The sequence below is a fragment of the Neophocaena asiaeorientalis genome, unplaced genomic scaffold (assembly GCF_003031525.2).
Source record: "Neophocaena asiaeorientalis asiaeorientalis breed wild unplaced genomic scaffold, Neophocaena_asiaeorientalis_V1.1 scaffold77, whole genome shotgun sequence".
Lineage (NCBI taxonomy): Eukaryota > Metazoa > Chordata > Mammalia > Artiodactyla > Phocoenidae > Neophocaena > Neophocaena asiaeorientalis.
Window position 1 is genome coordinate 6,699,047 of NW_020174645.1, and position 24,602 is coordinate 6,723,648.

At 48.1% G+C, this 24,602-nt stretch overlaps 1 protein-coding gene across 5 annotated transcripts in view; it reads left to right on the forward strand.

The window, feature by feature from the left end:
* CAMKK2 (calcium/calmodulin dependent protein kinase kinase 2) overlaps window positions 1-24,602 on the forward strand; it is a 51,954-nt gene that overhangs the window by 573 nt on the left and 26,779 nt on the right. The window contains exons 2-5 of one of the 5 annotated variants that reach the window (XM_024758495.1): window positions 15,506-16,023; window positions 20,453-20,500; window positions 21,154-21,207; window positions 21,918-21,969. In XM_024758495.1, coding sequence (XP_024614263.1) covers window positions 15,571-16,023; window positions 20,453-20,500; window positions 21,154-21,207; window positions 21,918-21,969 — 607 coding nt within the window. In that variant the 5' untranslated portion in view covers window positions 15,506-15,570. Of the gene's footprint in view, window positions 1-15,300; window positions 16,024-20,452; window positions 20,501-21,153; window positions 21,208-21,917; window positions 21,970-24,602 lie in introns of those variants that run through there. The other 4 variants (XM_024758494.1, XM_024758498.1, XM_024758496.1 and 1 more) reach the window with 4 other exon arrangements.

Here is a 24,602-nt window from a genome sequence, read left to right on the forward strand (position 1 = left end):
CACGGCCAGGATTGCAGACAAAGCCCTGAGGCCGGCTCCAGGTTCCCAACACCTAGGGGACCCCACGTGCGCCGCCCCACGCCCTGCCACGTGGGGACGCGGCCCCCGGCGCCCCTTCCCCCGCGTCCTCGGGGCACCGGGGTCCTGGGGGTGGCCCCCTCGACTGGGCCGCGCCCGGCCCGGGGTGGCAGGGTCGGTCCCGGAGTTTGGAACCATTGTTACCGGGGGCCGGGGCAGTCAAGGATCTTGGAGGCGGCCTAGGCCCACCCCCTCGCGTTTGACAGGTGGGGAAAGCTAGGGCGCGCAGGCGAGGAGAGGGCAAACGGACTTTGCGCACCCCCGTCCCCGCTCCCCTCTTGTCTTGGAGGCACACCTGGCCCGTGGTGGGTTGGACACCTGGCGGCAGGACCCTAGACCAGCAGCTGTGGGACCGGGGTCCCTTAGCCTCGCCTCAGTCGGCCCTCTGCCCCCGCCCCCTTCTCTCAGCCGGAACCTCACTGGCTTGGTCCTTTTGACCTAAATTCACCTCGGGGCCGCTGCCTACTGTGAACGCGGAGAGCTGCCTTCACCGGCACCCTCCGCCTGACTCTTGGGCTCGTGGGGATGCTGGGCTCGGCCCCGCTCAGCGTTGGGTCTTGGTGCCTGGGGTGCCACACGTTCCAGCCTTGAGCTTTTCCTGGCTTCCCCACCCCCTGCACTGACCAGTTTGGGAAGCGGGGTGTTTTCACAGCTCTGCCAGCGGCCCTGCTTCTCTCACTTGGCGCTGAAGAGATTGCACCGAAGCCCCTCCTATCTCCCCGCGAAGGTTGGGGCAGAGGGATGGTGCTTGGGGGGCGGGGATCTCAGTGCCATCAGTAAGAGGGGCATGCTGGCCTGGGGTGAGGCAACTTTTACCTTCCTCAGTCTGGAAGTCCCACAGTCCTGGAGACAGAAACTTCTTGTGCCTTAGAGCTTTGCTGTCATTTACCACTCCCCCTCCCCTGGCTCTGCCCCCAGGAGAGAGAGTAAGATAGCTCTGTCCGGAAAGACTCCCTTGTTCCTAGGGGGAGGCAGGGGCAGCAACAAGGGTAGGCCTTTGGGGGAGATAGCCCTCCCCCCCCCACAAACCACCTCACAAAAGCATACACTTTAAGAATAAACAGTGAGCATGCTATGCAAAATGCAGCTTCATGGTGGGTCCTGTAACTTCTTTTCAGATTGCTGGTCTGAAACTCTTCCTGTATAGAAAGCAGCCATTTGTAGGGAAAGCACACAATGTGTTTTTGTAATAAAAAGTAATAGCCATCATTTGATGGGCCCCTAACTTGGATAATAATAATACTGTTCATAACTAACATTTATTGAGTTCTGTGTGTTAGATATTGTGCTATGTGTTGCAGGCATTATCCCATTTACTGCCTACCAAAGTCCTGTGACGCAGAGATTTTTATCTCCATTGGAGAAATGAGGAAATTGAGGCTAAAAACAATCCTGCCATATTGCTAGGAGTTAGCCCATTTTATAGAAAGACTCAGAGAGGTTAAATTACTTGTCCAGGATCACACAGCCAACCCAGGCATGTCAGGTCTTAAAGCCTTTGCAGTTTACCACCTGTTTTAGAGCAGAGGCCTTTGCAAGGCTGCCCTCAGTTCCTGGGGAGCCCACAAATGTTTGCTAAAACAACCTAAGGAGCCATGGTGGTGTGGCTGATCAACGTGGGCTTGTGTTTGTTTCCAGGTTGTTAGTGGGCTGGTAGACAAATATATTCACTAATAACTATGCAGTAGTTCTCATCGGGGGTGGTTCCACCTTCCTGGTGAGCGTTTGGAGAAGTGTGGGGCGAATTTCGATTGTCAAAATGATGCTGAGCACTCCTGACTTTTGCTAGGCGGGAGCTGGGGATGGCACATATCCTGCAAGCAGGCCAGATTCACAGCAGGCGTGAAGAATTACCCTGCCCTGGATGCCAGCAGTGCTCCTGTTGAGAAATACCAGGAGGAATAAGCGCTGTGGGAGTGAGGAAGCAAAGGGCAGTGGGGGTTCTGGAGAAATCCTTTGTGGCAGGTGTGAATCCAGGAGGCTTCCTGAAGGAGGTATCGTTTGTACTGAATTTTGAAGGATGGGCTGAAAAGTGGAGATTGGATGGGAGTAGGAGGGGAAGGGACTAGGATGGGATGACCTAGCAGAGGGAACTTTCTGGAGTGACCCGGAATGCCCTCCTTGAGAACTGCATCCAAGATGGGCTGGTGGGTGGGGAAGCACCTCTCTCAGGAGGAAGGGATGGGCGGGAGGGCCAGGCCAAGCCCGTTTTCAAGGCTTTTGGGCTCAGATTTTAAAGTAGGCCGCAGAATCACCCTTACCTCATCATGAGCCCGTTTTATGGAAGGGCTTGGAGAAGCTAAATAGCTCGTTCAGGATCACTTGTGACCTCCGTAACATGCCTTCTTCTGGTGGTTGTGGGAAGCATATGGTTCCCATTTCCTTTCCTGATCCTGGGGATTTCGGGCAAATGCTATTTCAGTTTTTCCTTCTGGTCAGAGGGCCTTGTTTTGCTATTTTTTGCAGATGTTTTGCTTTCCCAGTAGCTCCTCCTCTTTGGACTGGGTTAGAGAGCCCAGATGTGGGGTTCACTGGCTCCATGGTGCTGCAGTGGCCTTCAGCCTCACTTCTGTGCCTTCTTTCCTGGAAGACTGAGGAAATTGCATTTCCCTTTTGGAAGTGACTTTTCTTCTTTCAGGCTGTGCTTGTTACAACTTTACTGACCTGTTAGCAACATGTGACCTTTTGTGTCTGGCTATCATTGAGCATGATATTTTCAAGGTTCACCCATGTTGTAGAATATATCAGTGCTTCCTTTCTATGACCGGATAATATTCCCATGTATGGATATACCACATTTTGCTTATCCATTCATCTTTTGATGGACATTTGGGTTGTTTCTGCCATAAGAGCTTCTTAAGGCCACTTTGACCATTCCTTTGTCTCCACAGCCCCCAACTAATAAACCTCTGGGCACAAAACACTGTGTTGTCACTGAATTTGCAGGGGGAGGGTGATGGAAGGAAGGTTCTCCAAAATCAATTGGAGACGAGCTTCCTGGAACAAGGTTTCCGAGACTCCCTTAACGCCGCTCCCACCTGCTCCTCCACGAGAATCCTAGCTTCCGTCTTAGCCCATCGCCTCCCAGATCACTTCACAGGTATTACCAGTGTGATTTTCAGGGAGAGCCTGGATTTCATTCAGTTTCATTCTTTTCTGTCATGATTTGTTAAATGTGGGTCCCATGTGATTTTATTGGTATATATTTTGTGAGACCTTTTTCCAGGTTAGTAAATCCATAAAGTGGAGAGGACCTCACCAGACAGTTGGTGCTTGAACCCTGTGGCCAGGCATGGAGTCAACTCAGTCTCCTGATAGCTTTGCCAGGAATGCCCTCCAAGGATGTGGAAATGGAGCAGCGTGAAAACTGAACTAGGAGGAAGTCTAGAAAATTCCAGCCCCTCAACCGCTCCCATGTGATGGCTGGGAAAAGTGGAGGGCAGAGAGGAAGGGAGAACGTGGTCTTTTTAAAGAGAGCATCGTCTATGAGCCATGTTGTGTGCTGGGCAATTTTTTTTTTTTTTTTTTTTTTTGCGGTACGCGGGCCTCTCACTGCTGCGGCCTCTCCCACTGCGGAGCACAGGCTCCGGACGCGCAGGCTCAGCGGCCATGGCTCACGGGCCCAGCCGCTCCGCGGCATGTGGGATCTTCCCGGACCGGGGCACGAACCCGCGTCCCCTGCATCGGCAGGCGGACTCCCATCCACTGTGCCACCAGGGAAGCCCACGTGCTGGGCACTTTTATAGAAGATTGACTCTACAGCTGCCCTTTAGGTAGGTTGCTGCAGCTTCATTTTACAGCTGAGAAAATCAAGGCCCAAGTCCCCTGAGATCTGTCTAGTTTCCTGACATACCTTCTAATCCTGAGCTCTCATGTCTCCCTCGGCCTCCTTATGATGCCAAACGATGCCCATTTTCTCACGGAGTGGAATCCACATTCTCCAGGAGGTTATGGTGTGGAAATAATTTCCAAATGCTTGTGCTCTCAGGAAAATAAGATTTTGAATGATTATTTTTTCTTTCTTCCCTGATTGGATCCCTTCCCCGATAAAACCAAAAAGAGGGGCATATTTAAAAGGAGGTGAGCGCTGTTAGACTTCATAGGGAAGACCTCTGGCTCTGGCATTCCCTGCTGGGGCAGCTAGTGACCAAAATGGTGAAGGAACTATTTTAGCTGTCAGTGTTTTCAGTTTCAGTCATGGGCGTAGTGTTGCTGCTGAATTTCCCCCCTCAATTATGAACCATTTTAAGGATAGACAAAAACCCCAAAGTTTTGTTTTGTTTTTGACTGGCTCATGGTTTTGGCCGGCTGGAAGGAGAACCAGGAGGTGATGGAAACGGGACAGAGCAGGCCGCTGGCTCTGGAACCCTGATGATCTTTCATTGAACCCACACTTTTGGGAGGGGCTGGTGACAAGCCGTGCCCTGGGAACCGAGGAACACTGGGACTTGGTCCTTGTCCCTTAGGAGCTCTTGGGTGAGGGGTCTGGAACTGTTGGGGATCGCTTTGGAAAAGATGAACAATTCTAGCATTTTTCCCTTTTGAAAAGGAGAGAAAGAACATTGGAAGAGTCTGTTGTGCCCTTACCCTCACCCCATCCTGAAAGCTGCTGAGCAACTATTTTTATATTGTCCCTTTTTATCCCTTTGGCTTCTGTAAATAGTTGAGAGATGGCGGTTGCAGAGATAAAAATGCTAATTCCAACCTGGAGAGGAGCGACTGATGGCCCCCCAAGGAAATGGGGGGAGAGGCCAAGGTCTTGCCCCTCTGCTTGGGCATGAGGTAGGAAGTGAGTGGGAGTGGGTGGGGAAGGGACATTGTGGGAGGTGGCTGAGATAAGCCTCTGCTGGAGAAGTTTAAATGGGGAACCAGTGGTTTGGGTGGTGGGCAGGGTGTGGAGGAAAGGACACCTCCCTTATGGGTTTCTAAAGCTACTTTGGAATTTTGCCGTTAAGGCCTCTGGCAGAAAGAGATTTTATTTAGATTCTTCCCAGACAGTTCTCCTGCCCTCTGGGTACAGGTGTCTAGGACAGGGTTGGACCCCGAGAGCCAGCTCCCAGCCCCTCTTTGGCCCTTCCTGGGGTTGCTTTGTGCTGGAGGCTGGGGAGGGAACAGCTAGATTTAGCATCACCTCCAAACAGCAGGGAAGAAGGAGGAGAAGGGCTGTGAGTGGGCGAGGCCCGGATGCCTGTGGATTCCCAGCCAGCCCCCTCCCTCTGATTTGTCAAGCTACAGAATGTTGGAGTCAAAGTCTTTTTCTTTTCATTAAAAATTGAAATTTCAGTTGTTTCCCAGCCTCTTCCTTAGGTTCAGTGAAAGACTGGGATGGATTCAGTAGGAGAAGAGGAAGGAAGTATGATGGTCCCCACCTCCCTTTTCTAAATACCCCCAACACCCACACCCACACTCACCCATTCACACTTACTAGCTCTTCAAGGCAGGGGCCTCCTGTGCATACCTGGCTTTAGGTACCGGGTGTGTGATGCGGGCCGCTTCTCCGTGATACTTCATGATTGACCCAACAGTAGCTGCCTAGGAACTCTTAAGGCAGTGGAGCTTCTTGCTCCGCCAGCATCCAGGGCCGAAGGGGACACTGCAGGGGTCAGGGGTCATGCCCTGGCCTAGCCTAGAACCTGCTGGGCTGCCCGGGAGAGGTCATCTCACCTCCCTGGGTCTCAGCCACTCCTTCTGGAGCCCTAGTGCGTTGATTATGAAAGCTGTGAGAGTGTGTGCAAAATTCTTCTGACACAAATAAGCAAGGATGCGAAATTATATGCACACTTTGCTTTTAATTTTGTAGAAAGTGGTGCATATGGATAAGAATTAGAAGGGAAGATGAAAAGAGTTAAGTTGGCAGGTTGTGATTAGAAACAAAAATTTTATTTTAATATAAATTAAAGCCAATTGAGGGGCTTGAATTTGATAGCCGTTGAAGTGCTTTCTTGGCAACAGCTTCTGTTTAGGGAGCATTTGCTGTGTGCAGGGGCCTGTGTGGTAGGTGAGGTAGGTATTGTTATCCTCAAGGTCACCAGCTAAGGAGAAGGGCTGTACCCCTGATCACGATGTGCCCACCTTTCTAGGAGCCTTTGATTTCACACCTGTGCCCTCCCAAACTGCTGTGTGATTTGGGGCAAGTCCCTCAGACTCTCTGTGCCTCAGTTTCCTCATTGGTGAGATCATGATAATAGTAACTAACTCATAAGTTTATTGTGATGGTTAAATGAGGTGATACATGCAAGGTGCTTAGAATAGCGCCTGGCACTTGGCCAGCAATAAAGAAGACTAGTCACCACTGTTACTATCTACAACTACTATGGCTGCCACTGTAGTGATGTGATTCTTGTGTTAAAAGTACTAGTCAGTTTCTTCCCTTCATTTCATCCTATTCTTAAGCCCTTTCCTTCCCTGTTTTTGATTTTTTTCCTTTAAAATTAAAAAAAAGAAAGAAATTAAAAATGAGTTTGGAAGTTCTTGTTTCTGCCAAACCATCAAGGTGAAGGCTGTCAGGGGAGTTGCAGCTGCCTGACAGTTTCGCCTGGTTGGGAGCCTTAAGGTGTAGGCAACTTATCATCTGGCAGGGAGCTTAGTGGAAAAGCTTTTCTGTCAGTCAGCTCTGTGTCATCTGTCCGTTAGGACCTTTGATTGTAAATGACAGAAAACCAACTGCAAACTAACTTAAGCAAACATGGGAATTTATTGGCTCATGTAGTTTAAAAACTCCTGGGGTAGGTGGGCTTCAGGCATGGCTGGATCGAGGTGCCCATGCAGTGTCTCCAGTTTTAGTTCTTTTCTATCTGTTGGCTCTCTTCTCTCTCTGTCAACTTCATTCTAAGGCAGGGTTCTCCCAAGCTCCTGGTAACTCTAGAAGTACATCTTCATTGCTCTGTGTGCCACAGAAAGAGACATTCTTAATGCTTCCACAAAATCCTAGAATAAAACTTAGTAGACTGACTTGGGTCACACATCTACTCTTTTTTTTTTTTTTAATAAATTTGTTTATTTTTGGCTGCGTTGGGTCTTTGTTGCTGCATGCGGGCTTTTCTCTGGTTGTGGCGAGGGAGGGTTACTCTTCGTTGCCATGCGCAAGCTTCTCATTGCGGTGGCTTCTCTTATTGCAGAGCACTGGCTCTAGGCGTGTGGGCTTCAGTAGTTGTGGTACACGGGCTCAGTAGTTGTGGCTCGCAGGCTCTAGAGTGTAGACTCAGTAGTTGTGGTGCACAGGCTTAGTTGCTCCGCGGCATGTAGGATCTTCCCAGGCTAGGGCTCGAACCCGTGTCCCCTGCACTGGCAGGCAGATTCTTAACCACTGCGCCACCAGGGAAGCCCCACACATCTACTCTTGAAACAATCACTTGACCAGGGCAATCAATGCCCAGTTAACCAGACTTGAGTCATAGTGGAACCCCTGAAGTTGATGGCATGGACAGCTCCATGGAGTCACCTTTCACACAGAAGGATGGGTTCCAGACATAAATCAGGCTGCTGTTATCAGACTAAAGGAACATAGAGTCTAGTCCAGCTAAAGAAAGCATCTGACCTTCTGAGTGGCCTTGGGATGAATGAAATAAACAATGACCTCTAGCCAATATTTACTGAGTGCTGGCAGTGTTCTAGAAAGTTCTAGGTCCTGGAGTCCAGCAGTAAACAAAAAGGCAAAGGCACGGCTCTCACAAGTTAAGTCAAATCGATGTCTCTGTGCCCATGCACGTCTTTCCTGAATGCTGTAGGACACTGAGCCTTCACACTCTCCCCTCTCACACAGGTTGGAGCCAGAGGAATGGGCTAGATATTCCCCTTTGTTAGAGATTTTGGCTCAGCCTGGACTTCATTCCGGATACAACATGTGGACATTGCAAGGCTGTACCTGTAATTTTTAGCCCCTTTCTGAAAAACTCAGACCAGTTTTAGCTCTACTTGGAACCACTGCATAACTTTGGACAAATTAGTAAACCTGGGCTTCCCTGGTGGCGCAGTGGTTGGGAGTCCGCCTGCCGATACAGGGGACACGGGCTCGTGCCCCAGTCCGGGAGGATCCCACGTGCCGCGGAGCGGCTGGGACCATGGGCCCATGGGCCCGTGAGCCCGTGAGCCATGGCCACTAAGCCTGCGCGTCCGGAGCCTGTGCTCCGCAATGGGAGAGGCCACAACAGTGAGAAGCCCACGTACTGCAAAAAAAAAAAAAAAAAAAAAAATTAGTAAACCTTTCTGACCCTTCATTTTCTTATTGGTGAAATGAAATTGTTGGAACAGGTGACCACTGATATTATAGCACTAATATCCAGTGCATCTCAAAGTAGGGCCTGTAGGGGTGAGATAGGTCATGAGAGGTAGAAAAGGGAAGGACATGTAATAGGACACTCAGCCTGTCCTTGGCGTTGGGGAGATGAGGGGAAGCAGTGAGGACTGTGGCACGCCGGCGAGCATATCTCCTGTCCAAAGCTTCAGGGAGTTGTTACCAGGAGTGAATACAGGTCCAGTGCTAACAGTGTCCAGTTCTTCAAGAGACTCTGGAAATTTTGATTTTTATCTGAACTCTCCTGGCTCTGAAATGTTGGCATCTCATTCAAATAGTTTTAAATACAGTGTAGGCCAAGCAAAATACATCGGTGGCCAGATGTCACGCGATAGGGACTGTTTGCTCCAGGGACTGTGATGGGATGGGGTCTGTGCACATTAAAGCCAGCACTGTCAGAGTTCCCCGGTGGCCCAGTGGTTAGGACTTGGTGCTCTCACTGCCGAGGGACTGGGTTCAATCCCTGGTTGGGGAACTAAGATCCTGCAAGCCTTGCAGTGTGGCACAGACAGATAGATAGATAAAATAAAGCCAGCACTATCCCTCGTGCCCTCTGCCAAGGAAGGGCCCTTGTCTCTGGGGAGACAATCAGTTTCAGTGCCTCTAAACTAAAGAATATGCAAGGAAAGACAGTTGTAAGAGTCTGTGTCACTGAATTTGATACGACTGCTTATTTGGGCCAAGGCCCCGCATCTGGAATATTCCAGCTGGTGTCAAGCCTCAGCACTGCATCGGCTGTACAACTGAGCCTCCCAGGTCTCCCACTTAAGTATTGGGAAACACCCTCTCAATCCGTGGCCCCTGGGGCAGCAGGCTTCTGTGGTTGGGAGGGGAGCTGTGTTAGTTTGCTAGGATTGCCTGGACAAAGTACCGCTAACTGGGCAGCTTAAACCACAGAAATGTATTATCTCACAGTTCTGGAGGCCAGAAGTCTGAGACCAAGGTGTTGGTAGGGTCGGTTCCTTCCAGGGGTCATGAAGGAGAATCTGGTCCGTGTCTGTCTCCTGGCGTCTGATGGCTGCTGACAATCTGGCGTTCCTTGGCTTGTAGGTGCAGGACCCCAACCTCTGCCTTCACATTCTCATGGTGTTCTCCCTGTGTGCAGGTCTGTCCAGGTTTCCCCCTTTTTATAAGGACACCAGTCATATTGCATTAGGACTCCAGCATATCTTTTTTGGAGGCCACAATTCCACAACCCATAACAGGTGCCGAGTGGGGTCCCTATGGCTTTGCCTGGGACACCCCTCCTGCTCTCATCAGCTTCCTACAAAGAAAGCTCTTGTGCTCTGGCCCCTCCAGCATGCCCATCCACCCTCACCCCCTTCCCAACCTCGTTCAATCCCAGGAGTCTTCTTTCTGTTCTCTCCGCTCTCCCACCTCTTTCCTGCTGCGAGGCCTTCTCAGAATGTGTTTCCTCCTCCTGGAGCAAGTTCCCGCCCCCTTAGCACCTACTCACCCTGTAGGTCTCAGCCTAAATATAATTTCCCCAAGTGAGGCCTTCCTTGACTCACCCCCTCCCATTCAGATCTCCCCTGGGTCCCTGTGTTGTTCTTTTTTATCTCATCCTGGTTTTCTCCTCCAGTTTGTGCTTATAGAGTCACTTGTGCCCCTACTTTTCAGAAATCACATCTGTTTTGTTTATCTGGCACATAGTAGGTCCCCAGTAATAACTTGTGGAAAGAAGAAATGGGTGAGTGGGCTTCCTTTAGCACCTCCCCGGGCCTCAGTTTCCCCAGGTGAGAGAAGATGTGGCTGGCCAAGCCTGTTATCCCAGGGAGGACATTGTCCCTGGCCTTGGCAGGATCCTCACAGCTATTTTGGGCCTCTTTGTTGTCCCGTGTTGCCCGGGACCTCAGGGGACCATGCAAAGGGTGTATCATGGGTCAGGGCATGTCACGGGCCCACTCACTGGCTACTTGCTGTGCTGCAGCTCCCGTGGTGGTGGCGGCTCGGCATCTGGTCAGCAGGCGCAGGTTGGAAAATGCCCCCAGGATACGGGAACGTGTTTCCTGGAGGCTGCTGGCACTTGGCTTCCTGGCAGAGGAATGAGCGCTCCTTCGTTCTGGCCTGGAGCCGGGTTTATCTGCTCCAGGAAGGGTCTGGTCCTCCATGGAGCTGCCTGTGAGAGGGGAGGGAGGGGAGCTCAGGGCTGCCAGCCAAGGGGAGGCTTCAGGGCCTGGGGAAGGAACCACATATTGGGGCAGGAGGCTCGGGGAGGGGGCTTTTGGAATTTCATCAAACCTCGGCCCCCCCAAAACTGAATGCTTAGCTGTCCCTCCCTCTCAGAGGGCCTGTGAGGATTAAATGACCCAGGCAGAGCTGTTCCAATGTTTGGTGAAGAAATGCTCAGTTGGATGTTAGCTGTTATAATGCAAACCATTGTCTTTTTGTATGATTTTTCTTCTCCTGGGAGTGTTGGTGGCTTTCAACAGATCCTTAAAAGGTGTGTGACCTCATACGATCTGTGACCTCAGAAACGGTCAGATTCTGGCTTGGACTCTGTGGGGTCAGTGGTGCTGATTGGCCAAGTCCTTACCTGCCAGGCCTGCTGCAGACCAGTGAGGGGCCTCCAGGTGGCCTCGAGGCACTGAGGTCTGTGTCCCTTGGGGCTCTTTCCTGAGACCTGAACACACCTATCCCTCCAGCACAGGGGCCCACACCTCTGCCTCAGAGCCAGCTGGTGCATTTTTTCTCTCCTTTCTCCTCCAGGCCTCAAGGGCCAAGGCACGGAGCCAGACGCCAGCTCGTCAAGGAGACTGATTAAATGCAGCTTTGCCGGGGGTGGATGGCTTGGTGTCCTTGGCCTGGAGTGGCGATCGATAAGCAATTGTTTTTCTGTTGGCAAGAAGAAAAATTCTCCATTAACTGTCTCAGGTGCTGCCAGACTAGTTTTCTTTTCAGGAACTCTGCAGCCATGTCAGAGGTGGCTCTGGGAGGGAGGACGGGCCAGTGGAGGGGAGGCAGGCCCACGCTCCCAGGGCTACAGAACACACACAGGAGGAGGAACATTCTGGAGCATAGCCTGGCAGGTAGTAGGCATTCAGGAAGTATTTGTTGAAAGAAGAGCTTTTTGAGCACTTAACCATGCATCAGACATGAATACTGAGTTCTTAGTTCAGTTAGTCCTCATGACTCTTGGGTGAGTGCCCATTTTATAGAAGAGAAAACTGAGGCTGCGGCCCCAGGCAGTCGAACTTCAGGGACCCTGCTTTTCCCCTCCTGGGAAATAAGGATTATAAAAAGGATATGTAAAGGAACGGCAGCTGAGACTGTGGAGAACATTGAACTTGGGTTGTATTCTTTCACGGACGAGGAAGCCAAGACAGGGACACATTTAATGATTTCTTTCTCAGATACAGTCAGAGTGGGATAAGGGATTAGGAGATAGAGCCAACTGCTCGCTCCCTCTGCCTCGTGCCCCGGAGGTAGCACTCGGGCCTGAACATCCTAACTCCCATTGTGGTTATGGTTACTTTCCTTTAAAAATTCATTTCTGAATAGTTACTCTTTGCACACTTACTTTTACAAAAATAAAAGTGAATACAGTGAAAGTTAAGTCCCTCTCACCCTGCCTCCCCCCCACTTCTGCAAACCAGTTGTCTTCTCTTGAGGCCACTCTTATCATTTTCTTGTGTATCTTTCCAGGAATATGCTCTGCATGTGATTATGTACGCACGTATGGCCCTTTTCCCCCTATGCCAACAGCAGTATCCGAATGCCTTGGTTTTTTCCATGTAACAGTGTGTCTTGGAGCTAATTCACATTAGGATGTACAGAGTCACCTCTTTTAAAATAAATGCATGATTTTCTCCTGGGCTACGTGTACCTCATTTTATTTACTCAGTCCCCTGTGGATAGTCATTTCAAACCACACTACCAAAATAATTTTGTACGTATATCATTTTTTTATGTGTGAGATTGTCTTTAAGGTAAATACTCCCAGGTGCAGAATTGGTAAGTCAAAGGTATGTGCATTTGGAATTTTGTTAGATATTGGTGAATTTCCCTTCATAAAGGTGATACTAATTCATACTGCTCATAGCCTCATCAAAATACTGCTGTTATTATATTTTTTGTCTTTGCCAATCCGATAGTTGGAAAAAAGATATTTCATTGTAGCTTTATTATTATTATTTTGGTAAAATATACATAACATAAAACTTACGATTTTAACCACTTTTCGATGTACAATTCAATGGCACTATTTACATATGGACTGTTGTGCAGCCATCACCACTGTCCATTTCCAGAACTTTTTCATCACCCCAAATAGAAACTCTGTACCCCTTAAGCAATGACTCGCTGCTCCCCTCTCCCCCGGTCTCTTCTGGTAACCTTTATTCTAAACTTTCTGGCTCTATGAATTTGCCTGTTCTATAAGTGAAGCCATACAGTATTTGTCCTTTAATATTTGGCGTGTTTCACTTCGCATGTTTTCAAGGCTCATCCACGTTGTAGCATGTGTCAGAACTTTATTCCTTTTTATAGCTGAATAGTGTTCTGTTGTATAAATAGACCACATTCTGTGTATCTATTCTTCCATTGATGGAAACTTGGGACATTTCAACCTTTTGGCTATTGTGAATAATGCTGCTGTGAACATGGGTGTATAAGTATCTGTTTGAATCCCTGCTTTCAGTTCTTTTGGGGATATATATATATATATATATATATACACCTAGAAGAGGAATTGCTGAGTCAAATGATAATTCTACATTTAACTTTTTGAGGAGCCACCAAACCATTTCGTTGTAGTTTGAATTTGCACTTCTCTTACTATAACTGAGGCTGAGCATCTTGTCACATGACTGGGTACTTTGTTATTCCTTTACACTGTACTCTGTGTTCAAAAATTGTGCCATGTCCGGGCTGGCATGCTGCTGTTAGTTCCTTAGTGCCTTTCCCATTGATCTTTCCCTGCTCCACAAGGGACCCCATCTGCCCACGTCATGGTCCAGATTGCATACATAGAAGCTATTCCGTAAATACTTATTGCAGGACTGTCGCAAGAGGGCGGGTAGCATTTCTCTGCCCCTCAACCAAGCCCTCCAGGAAGCACTGGCTTTCTGCTCCCATCTTTACTTTCCTGTGTATCCCCCCACTGCCACCCAGTGTCTTAAAGAGATATCATTTTACTCATTCATAAAATCTCTCTACTCAGCTCGCACTGTTTTCCTGGCACCTTTGTGATGTGGGTGATCAGCACAGAGCTGCCACTGTCTGCATCTGTGGATATACTCCCTGAATTCCAGTGGTACCTGTGACATTTGTCCAGCAGAATTTGTCAAACATACAAACCAAAGGTTAATATTCTGTCCCAGAGACAGAAGGAATTGACAGTCTAAGGGAGTGTGTCAATCTTTTTTTTTAAATCACATAACATAAAATTAACTATTTAAAAATGTACAAATCAGTGGCATTTAGTCCATTCACAGTGTTGTGTAACCACCGTCTCTATCTAGTTCCAGAATATTTTCATCACTCCAAAAGGAGACCCCATACCTATTGACAGTCACTCCCCTTTTCCCCCAACACCTCCCCAGCCCTAGGCAACCACTAATCTACTTTCTGTCTGTATGCATTTGCCTATTTAAAAAATTTCATACAGGGAAATTCCCTGGCTGTCCAGTGGTTAGGACTCTGCGCTTCCACTGCAGGGGGCACGGGTTCGATCCCTTGTTGGGGAACTAAGATCCTGCAAGCCACGTGACATGGCCAAAAAAAAAAAAATTCATATAAATAGGATTATACACATGTGCCCTTTTGTGTCTGGCATCTTTCACTTAGCATCGTGTTTTTGAGGTTCATGCAGTTTGTAGCCTGTGTCGGTTCTTCATTCCTTTCTAGTCATATTCCATTGTGTGGACAGACCACATTTTGCTTATCCATTCATCTGTCCGTGGACATGTAGGTTGTTTTTTCCCTTTTGGCTGTTGTGTATACCTAGGAACGGAATTGCTCAGTCATATGGTAATTCTCTGTTTAATTTGTTGAGGAACCGCCAAGCTGTTTGATGTTAACTTTTTTTAATCTCATATTTGCCTTACATCTTGCAAGTACTAGCTGGGGGCTGAACTAGGGAAACATTAGATAATAGATATGTCGAGCCTAGCTCCTCAGACGACACAGACTTCCCTGGCTCACACACTCTCTGCTGGTGTGACCCCTGACCCCCACTCCTCAGTTGAGAATCATTGGCCACGCCAGGCCAGGGGACTGGACTCCTGTGCTCATGGTCTTTGCATTTGGAGACCTGGACAAATCCCTCTCCCTCTCTTGAACCTCAGTTTCCCCATTTACAAAATGAGGGTATAATGGCAAACCAACAAGCTAGGGTGCTTGTGAAATTATCCTGAGGTGTGGAAGATATTTTATAAACTGTAAAGAGCTGTCTGAATCATTGCTATTGTGAAGTGATGCAGCCTAGAGGTCACCATGTGGAAGTGTTTCATTTGGCCTGCCCAGCATTTTAAAATATTTAAAATAATTGCTAATTAAAAAAAAAAAATCAAGAGATCTCACTTACCATCCTGGCTTTAGGGCTTCTCTTGAAAAAAAAAAAAAAAGGGTTGGAGAGATAACCAGACAATTCTAGGCCCCAGTCCCTGTTTAACAACAATTGGCTTGAGCTGGAAGTAGCTGCCACCTTTGTAGGAGGCATGGGTGCTCTATTTTGGGGTTTTCTCATACTTGGTTTCTACAGGAATTGAATTTGGGATTCTTGTTTGTGTGACAAGGGGCTTTTAAGATGAGGAAATGTGAAACAACAGGGTCCTACTGTATAGCACAGGGAACTATATTCAATATCCTGTGATAAATCATAATGGAAAAGAATATAAAACAGAATGTATACGTATGTATAACTGAATCACTTTGCTATACAACAGAAACTAACACAGAGTTGTAAATCAACTATACATCAATTTAAAAAAATGGATACGGTGAGGAAATGTGGAGTAAGCTCTTCTATATAGACGCAAAAGATTTCAGATCACACTGTGTTTTGCAAGATATTTTTTTCAAGGACGGCGACTCAAAGCAGGAATGAGGCACCAGTCTGGCCCAGCAGGAGAGACCCCCTTCCCTGCCCCTGCCGCACAGGATGGGGGCAGGTGACCCTTCCTCTCTCTGCAGGTGGCGCCGCTGCCGGATGGGAGTGCCCGGGCACGTGCGTGTCGCATGAGGTCGGCACATGCACCATGTCATCATGTGTCTCTAGCCAGCCCAGTAGCGACCGGGCCGCCCCCCAGGATGAGCTGGGGGGCGGGAGCGGCAACAGTAATAGCAGCGAAGGCCAGAAACCCTGTGAAGCCCTGCGGGGCCTCTCGTCCCTGAGCATCCATCTGGGCATGGAGTCCTTCATCGTGGTCACTGAGTGCGAGCCGGCCTGCGCTGTGGACAGCGGCCTGGCCCGGGACCGGCCCCTGGAGGCCCCTGGCGGAGAGGTCCCCCTCAACGTCTCCGGGTCCCAGGCCCGGCCCCACCTCTCCAGTCGCAAGCTCTCTCTGCAGGAGCGGTCCCTGCTGGATGCGAATGGGCGCTGCGTCTACCCGGCCCTGCCCCACTCGCCCGTGGGCTCTCCGCAGTCCTCGCCGCGGCTGCCCCGGAGGCCCACGGTGGAGTCGCACCACGTCTCCATCACCGGGTTGCAGGTATGTGAGCGGCGGCCCCTGGTGCCCTGCCCCGCGCCCGGAATGTCTCCGCGTTAGGTTGGGCTCCCCCAGAAGGATTCCAGCGCAACCAGTTGATTGGGGAGGTGACCCCAGGAAACCCAGGGAGACGTCAATAAAGGGTGCATGTTGGAGCCGGTTACCACTGTGGGCATCTGGGCCTCCACCTCTGGGCAGCCCTGGGAGACAGCGTAGGACACGAGCCCCAGAGTTATTCCACCTGGTGTAACAGGGCGGGCCTGTTACACCAACTGCTGGCAGTCCCTGAGTGTGGGCAGAGCATCTCGGGGACAGACAGAGCCTCTCACACAGAGATGCACGCGGTGGCAGTTGGAAGTTGTGCTGGGGACTCTGAAATGGGGATGGTGGGTCAGTGAGAGGCCTCGCACCCTGACAAACAGCACGGCCCCAGTTGCTGAGTGTTTGCCTTCCCAGGCACTGTCCTCAGCACTGCACCTGAACTTCTCACTTGATCTTTACCATAAACTTCTGGGAGGTGGGTTGGAACTCAGATCCCCAGCAGGGTTCACAGGGCCTGATCCGCCCCCGCCCCACCTGCTGCCCCATCTCCTACCTTTGTGCTGCCAACTCACAGAGCTCCGACCTTACCCACTTCTTTGTCTTCCTCATTCCCTCCGTTAGGCCTTTACCCTTGCTGTTCCCTCTGCTTGGAACCACACCGTCCCCCCACCATCTTTGCAAGGACATCTCCATCTGGCTTCCAAGTCTCAACTCAAATATCACCTCCTCTGAAAGGCCTCTCATTCCACCCCCTCTAAGCAGCCTTCCATCCCTGTCTGTCCTGTTGCTCTGTTGACTTTCCTTCACAGCACTTGTCACCATCTGATTATCTGTGTGTTTGTTAAGTTGTTTATTGCCTGTTCCCCGCCACTGCCCCCGCCTCAGCTAGGATGTTAGGAACAGTCCTGTCCACCACAGGGTCCCCAGCACTGAGCACGCTGCCTGGCGCATAGTCGCTCAAAAATATTTGTTGAAGGAAGGAATACATTTTATTGGGGGATGCCTGGAAATCAGGAATGGCTTTCTAAAGGGGCTGATATTTAACTACACACTGAGAGTTCACTGCAGGGGGTGAGCATGGCATGAGCAAGGGCCCCGAGGTAGAAGGCATGAGCCCATTTAAAAAAAATGGTTATTGTTGTTTCATCTCCTAGTTTATTAACTAGCCACAGGCCACCTAGGTGACAGAGGTAGTCTCATTCCTCTAATATTTTAGTTTTAAAAGTACGATTATCATAACCTAACTAAGTACCAGCTATGTATACCAACGTATTCCTTTCCATAGAATTCAGGATAGGTCAGGGATTCAGTTAACTGGAGTGTGGGGCCCCAAATGGGGGGCACTGTGGAAACAGGGCTGGAGAGCGAGTTCGAGTTTGTATCTGTTAGAAATGAGTCAGCTTAGAGAAACAGACATCTCCCAACAACAGTGGCTTTAACACAATAGGATTTTTTTTTAACCATGTAAAATAAATCTAGAGCTAGGCATTGGGGATTGGTGTGGTAGTTGTGTTGTTGCTTTTGCCCTTGAAACCTCATGATCTCAAGATGGCTGCTGTGGCTCTAGCCTTCACAGCTCCATTCCAGGCAGGAAGAAGGAGCAGGGAAGAAAGGCAAAAGATGTCTGCCTCCTAAGTCAGTCCTCTTTCCTGGAAGCTCTACCCAGCAACTTCTGCTTATCTCCCACTAGCCAGAACACATGGCCACCTTAGCTGTAAGAGAAGCTGGGAAATGAAGTTTTCTAGCCTGGAATGTTGCCACACAGAGTACCACTTATAAGGAAGAAAGGAGAGACTGGTGTTTGGTGGGCAACTAGACAACTCTGCCAAGGTCAGAGCTTTAGAGGGTTTGAAGGTCAGGCTGTGAAGTCAGGACTTGACTCTGGAAGCAGCAGCGAGCTGGGGCTGATGTGGTCAGAGTGGATTCTTGGAAGATGAACTCAGCAGCATGTGGGGGCTATATTATGAGGCAATGAGACCCCTTAGGACAGCTCTGCAGGGCCCCACCTCTGCCTGTCACATCCCTTCAAGACTCAGGGGAATGAAAACAATACTGGAGAGAAACACAAAACAAACTAAAAAGTCCACCAGTGAGGTGAGAGCTCTGTGGGCCCGTTACACAGCAAGTCAAAGATGCAGGTCTGACGTGGAACTAACTGCAGTCAAAGGAAGTTGAGAACTGATTTAGTGTGACACCGTCTATGCCTCCCCAACCCCATCCCAAAACAGTACTCTGTATTTTCTACAGATGCATGTATGTGTGCATTTACATAGAAAAAGGCCTAGAAGTTTATACACAAAACTGATATCAAGGTTCGGGGAGAGGGATAGAATTGGGGCATGGGAGGGGTTTCAAGGGAAATCTTGGGCTTCTCTGTAACACTTGAAGTTTTGCTTTCTATCGTGTTTCTTCTCCCAGTTTTACTTCTTGTATCACTTAACATGTTCAGCCTAACTATACTGAGGTGTAATTGAAGTGAAATAAACTGCTCATATTTCAGATGTGCACTACGATCAGCTGTGATGTATGTATACATCCATAAAACCATCACCCCCATCAAGATCGCAGACATTTCCAGCACACCCAACAGCGCATCCCTCCCCCACCTCCCCTCTCCCAGGCAGCGGCTGACCTGCCTCTTTTCATTATAGATTAGCTTACAAGTTCTGGAATTTTATATAAGTGGAATCATTTAGTATGTACTTTTTTTAGCTTAGCTTCTTTCATAGCATAATGATTTTGTGATTTATCCATATTTTTGCACATATTAGTAGTTCATGCCTTTTTATTGCTAAATAGTATTCCACTGTACAGCTATATACCATAGTTCGTTTATCCATTTACCTATTGATGGACATTTGGATTGTTTCCAGTTGTTGACTATTACTAATAAAGCTGTTGCGAACATTTGTATACAAGTCTTTGCATGGACACAAGTTTTCATTTCTTTTGAGTGAACACCTAGGTGTAGAATGGCTGGGTCATATGGGAAGTGCTTGTTAAGACACTGCCAAACTGTTTTCCAAAGAGGCTGCACCATTTTACATTCCCACTAGTAGCGTATGAAAGTTTCATTTGCCCTACATTCTGACAATACTTGGTTTGGTCTGTCTTTTTGATTTTAGCCAGTTTAGTGGGTGTGGCTTTAATTTGCATTTCCCTGACGAGTAATGATGTTGAGCATCTTTTCATGTGCTTATTGATCATTTGTGTACCTTCTTTGGAGAAATAGCTTATCAAATCTTTAGCCCATTTTTAATTGGGTTGTCTTTTTATTAATGAGTTGTAGGAGTTCTTTTTTATTTATTTATTTTTTAAAGTTTTTTTCTTTGTTTTGGTTACGTTGGGTCTTCATTGCTACGCTTGGGCTTTTCTCTAGTTGCGGCGAAGGGGGGCTACTCTTTGTTGCGGTGCGCAGGCTTCTCATTGCGGTGGCTTCTCTTGTTGCGAAGCACGGGCTCTAGGTGCGCAGGCTCAGTAGTTGTGTCTTGTGGGCTCTAGAGTGCAGACTCAGTAGTTGTGGCACATGGGCTTAGTTGCTCCGCGGCATGTGGGATCTTCCCCGACCAGGGTTTGAACCCATGTCCCCTGCACTGGCAGGCGGATTCTTAACCACCACGCCACCAGCGAAGCCCAGAGTTCTTTATATGTTCTGGATACCAGTCTTTTGTCCACTGTAAGTGTTACAAATAGTTTCTCTCAGTCCGTGTCTTACCTTTTTTTTCTCAGTAGTGTTTCAAAGAGCAAAAGTTTTAATTTTGATTGAAATCCAATTTATCATTTGTTTCCTTTTATATTTTGCACTTTTTTAATACAAAAAAGAACTTTTGAGAAACTGTTAAGAAACTTTTGTTTGCGCTAAGGACACTCAGATTTTCTCCTCTTGTATCACTTTACATTTTTTTACAGGATAACACAGTCATGGATTATTGTTTAATTTTAAATTAACTTTTAAAAAGTAAATAAATGAAGTTTTTAAAAGTGGGAAGAACCTTTAAAATGGATATTAAAAGAGTACATACTATATCATTACGCTCTTACAATGTACAAAAGCTATGCTGGTAGGGACTTCCCTGGTGATCCAGTGGTTAAGACTCCAAGCTTCCACTGCAGGGGGCATGGGTTCAATCCCTGGTCTGGGAACTAATCTCCTACATGCTGCGTGGCACAGCCAAAAAAAACCACAAAAAACCAACAACAACTGTGCTGGTAGAAGGCAGGATAGTGGTCACCCTGGACAGGGGCCAGTATATGGGAGACGCTTCTGGGGAGCTGGGAATGTTCCCTTTCTTGATTTGGGTCCTGGTTAAGGTGTTTGTTAAGTTTGTGAAAAATGTATCTAGCTGCAAACTTACAATTCATATTCTATGTGTTTCTCCTTATTTTCCAGGACTGTGTACAGCTGAATCAGTACACACTGAAGGACGAAATTGGAAAGGTAAATATCCCAGGAGCCAGGCTGGTTTTCCATATCTACCAAGGATGTCTCAGATACTGTGGAGGGAACCCCACTAGATTTGGGAGTGGGAGAGGAGTCCTTGGAGATGAGGCTGGGAGGGGGAGAGTTTTGTCATTTATGGTCCATCTGTTTTGTTTTATTTTGTTTTGTTTTACAATGTGCTGTGTTTCTACAAAAGCTCACAAAGCTTCCAGGGAAATTCCATATCACTAACATTGGTGTTGGCTTTTTTTCTCCTTGAGGTACTCTCACATCTGTTTTTGCTTTTATAACAGCCAATGGGCAGTATCATTGCAAGGGTCAAAAACTCAAATGCCAGTAGAGAGCAAGTGAATAATATAAATGAGGAAAACATGCTAGGTATAAGACAGTAGGGACTGGTGAGGACTGTGGCAAACTGTTAACATATGGAAATGATTATGGCTCCATATCCATATCAGAATCTGGATTTTTATATCTGACCTGTTTTAAAATGTTGGCCACCAATTCAAACTTTCTAAAAACTGCAGATCCAACAACATACAGGGTGGATTTTGCCAATGGGCTGCCAGTTTGCAAGCTCTGTACTAGGGTCCTCATTTTGCAGATCATAACTTCTGGGTAGTATGTCACAGGCATCTCCCTTTATCCAGGGCTCCTATGGCGTGGTCAAGCTGGCCTACAATGAAAATGACAATACCTACTACGTGAGTATCCACATCCCCCTCCCTGCCCCCATCCTTGTCCAAAGAAAAAGGCTCCTTTCTAGCACTTGCCTTCCTGGAAGGTTTTCTTAGCTGTTGACTCATTTTATGCTTAGGTCATGTTTATTCTGTGCATTAGGAAGGAAGTGGGGAAATGGGGAGGTGAAGTGATTGGCTCAGGAAGATTGAGTGAATAAATTCAGCAAACGTCTCGTATCCTTACTCTGGGCTACCCTTTCTGCATCCTCCATAGCACTAAGAACTGGGTGGTAGTGAGACAAACTGCCATGTGGCTGAGACTTTGAAATCAGTCCAATGTGGGTTCAAATCCTTGCTCTCCCATGTGCCAATTATGTGTCCTTGGACAAGTGACATAAATGCTGAAACTCAGTTTCCCCATGTGTAAAATGTCCCTTGCCCATCACTCCGGCTCACTTGTGTCTTGATTCAGTGGTAGCGAATCCCAAGGTTTGTGGCCTCCCAGCTGGGAGAGCTGACCTGGAACCTTGGAAGTACCCTCCGGCCTGGAGGGACCCCAGGACTCCAGCTTCCACACAACCTGTGGAGTTGACCCATTCCAGTGACAAGGTGCTCACTACATTGTCCTGCAGCTGCTGGGTCATTGACAGCTTGGGCAGGCCTAGGAGTGGAAGGAACTCTCCCTCCTCCCTCCTACCCATTTTAACCAGGATGTGGGGTCTTTCCTCCCACAGGCAATGAAGGTGCTGTCCAAAAAGAAACTGATCCGACAGGCGGGCTTTCCACGTGAGTTTGTTGGGCCAGAGCCTTTGTTCTTAGGTGCAGGGGCTGGGGCAATACAGAGAAGACCCACTGAATGGTGTCCCCTGCAGAGGTGTCCTGGGTGGATTCCCCTAAGACAGCGTTGGGCCTCCTGCTGACGTTTTAAAATTCATTTTCTTCTAAAAATATTTATTGAAGTAATATTGGTATCAAGTAAAAAGAATCCCTCAGAGGAAAACAGTTTGACTGTTCCTCAAAAAGTTAAACATGCTGTGACCATATGACCCAGCAATTCTACTCCTAGGCATATATACCCAAGAGAATTGAAAACACATGTTCACACAAGCTCGTACATGAAGGCTCATAGTAGCACTATTCATAATAGCCAAAATGTAGGAACAACCCTAAATGTCTGTCAACGGATGAAGGAATAAACAAAAGGTGGTCTGTCTAGTCAATGGAATATTATTCAACCATAAAAAGAAATGAAATTCTGATACATGCTGCAACGCAGATGACCTTGAAAACATGATGCTAAATGAAAGAAGCCAGACAAAAAAGGCCACATATTGTATGATTCCACTTACACGAAATGTCCGGAATAGGTAAATCCACAGAGACAGCAGATTAGTGATTTCCAGGGGCTAGGGTTAAAAGGGAGCGGGGACTGACTGCTAATAGGTATGGGTTTTTTTTGTGGGGGAGTTGAAAATGTTCAAGACTTAGTGGTGAGGGACTTCCCTGGTGCTGCAGTGGTTAAGAATCCGCCTGCCAATGCAGGAGACACGGGTTCGATCCCTGCTCCGGGAAGATCCCACATGCCACAGAGCAACAAAGCCCGTGTGCCACAACTACTGAGCCTGTGCTCTAGAGCCCATGGGCCACAAGTATGGAGCCCGCTCGCCACAACTACTGAAGCCCGTGCACCCTAGAGCCCGCGTGCCACAACTACTGAGCCTGCGTGCTGCAACTACTGAAGCCCATGCGCCTAGAGCGCATGCTCCACAAGAGAAGCCACTGCAGTGAGAAGCCCGTGCACTGCAACGAAGGGTAGCCCCTGCTCGCCGCAACTAGAGAGAAAGCCTGGTGCAGCAAGACCCAATGCAGACAAAAATTAAAAAAAAAAAGACCTAGTGGTGATGGTTTCCAACCTTGTGAATGTACTAAAAACCATTAAATTATATATTTTAAAACGATGAATTAAAAAAATTGAAATACCATAAGGTATTTCAATTATATCTACAAAAATGCAAAAGAACAAAAGGGTGTGTAATGGAGATCAACAGTTTCTTGCTGTACTCCTCCCTCTCCCTAGAGGCAGCCCCCACTTTTAGCTCTTTTAGGAGCTGGTAGTTACTGCATGTGATCAGGTGTAGGTGAGCATATGCTGCTCCAGCATAAGCTCCCTGCCAGCAGTGCTGAGCAAAATGACTTGAGCTGAAAAGAGAAAGTGGATAAGAAGAAACATAAATCCCAAAACCCTGTCCTATCACCAGGACCCTGGTTTATCCTGCTTATCTGAACTGAGCCAGTTAATATCCTTGTGCCATTATTTCTTGATTTATTAATTTTTGACATTTACTTCTGACTTCCTCTGAGGATGACTTAAACCACTCCTCTCCTCCCTTTCCCTAACCAGGCAATGAGGTGATACCACGATGTTCAGCTCCTTTGTGGTTACTGCCCTTGTCACTTTCTTCCTTGTTACAGCAGATGCAGCAAGTATCTTTCCTTTGAACTTGCCTTGCCTCTGTTCACATCCCACTCTGACACCTGCACCTCTGCTTTTACTTTTCCAAGGCTGACACATCCACGTTCTGTCTGTTAGTTGCACTTAGATCCTTACTTACGTATAATATGCAGTGTAAGTGTTTTGACTGTGGACCTTTCCATCACTGTGACCTTTTGACTATCAGTCACTGCAGGGCCAAGCAAGTCCTTTGTTTTTTCTCTCATCAGCTCTTACTTCTTTTCCTATCCCAGACTTTATTTTATATCTCTCCTACTTCCATGAGTTATGGAGGTGAAGGATAATGTTTTTGTCCATCTTATGGAGTGGGAAAACTGAGCTCCAGAGAGGGGAATATTGAGATTGCTGAACTAGACCTCAGACTTCTTTTCCTTGTACCTCAGTGAACTCTTGATTCTCACTGTGGCCTGGGGAGTGGGACAGGAAGGAGAGAATTAACAGAAGGCTGGGCAAGGGGACTGGGTGTCCAGTGTTTCCAGCAGCAGAGGAGTCAGATGAAGAGAAGGCTGTTTAAAGCCCCTGGTGGGGGACTTCCCTGGTGGTGCAGTGATTAAGAATCTGCCTGCCAGTGCAGGGGACACGGGTTCGATCTCTGCTCCGGGAAGATCCCACAACTACTGAGCCTGCGCTTTAGAGCCCGTGAGCCACAACTACTGAGCCAGTGCACCACATCTACTGAAGCCCACGTGCTCTAGGGCCTGCGTGCCGCAACTACTGAGCCCACGTGCTGCAACTGCTGAAGCCTGTGCGCCTAGAACCCATGCTCCTGCAACAAGAGAAGCCACTGCAGTGAGAAGCCTGTGCACCGCAAAGAAGAGTAGCTCCCGCTCGCTGCAACTAGAGAAAGCCCGCATGCAGCATCGAAGACCCAACACAGCCAAAATAAATAAATAAGTAAATAAAGACC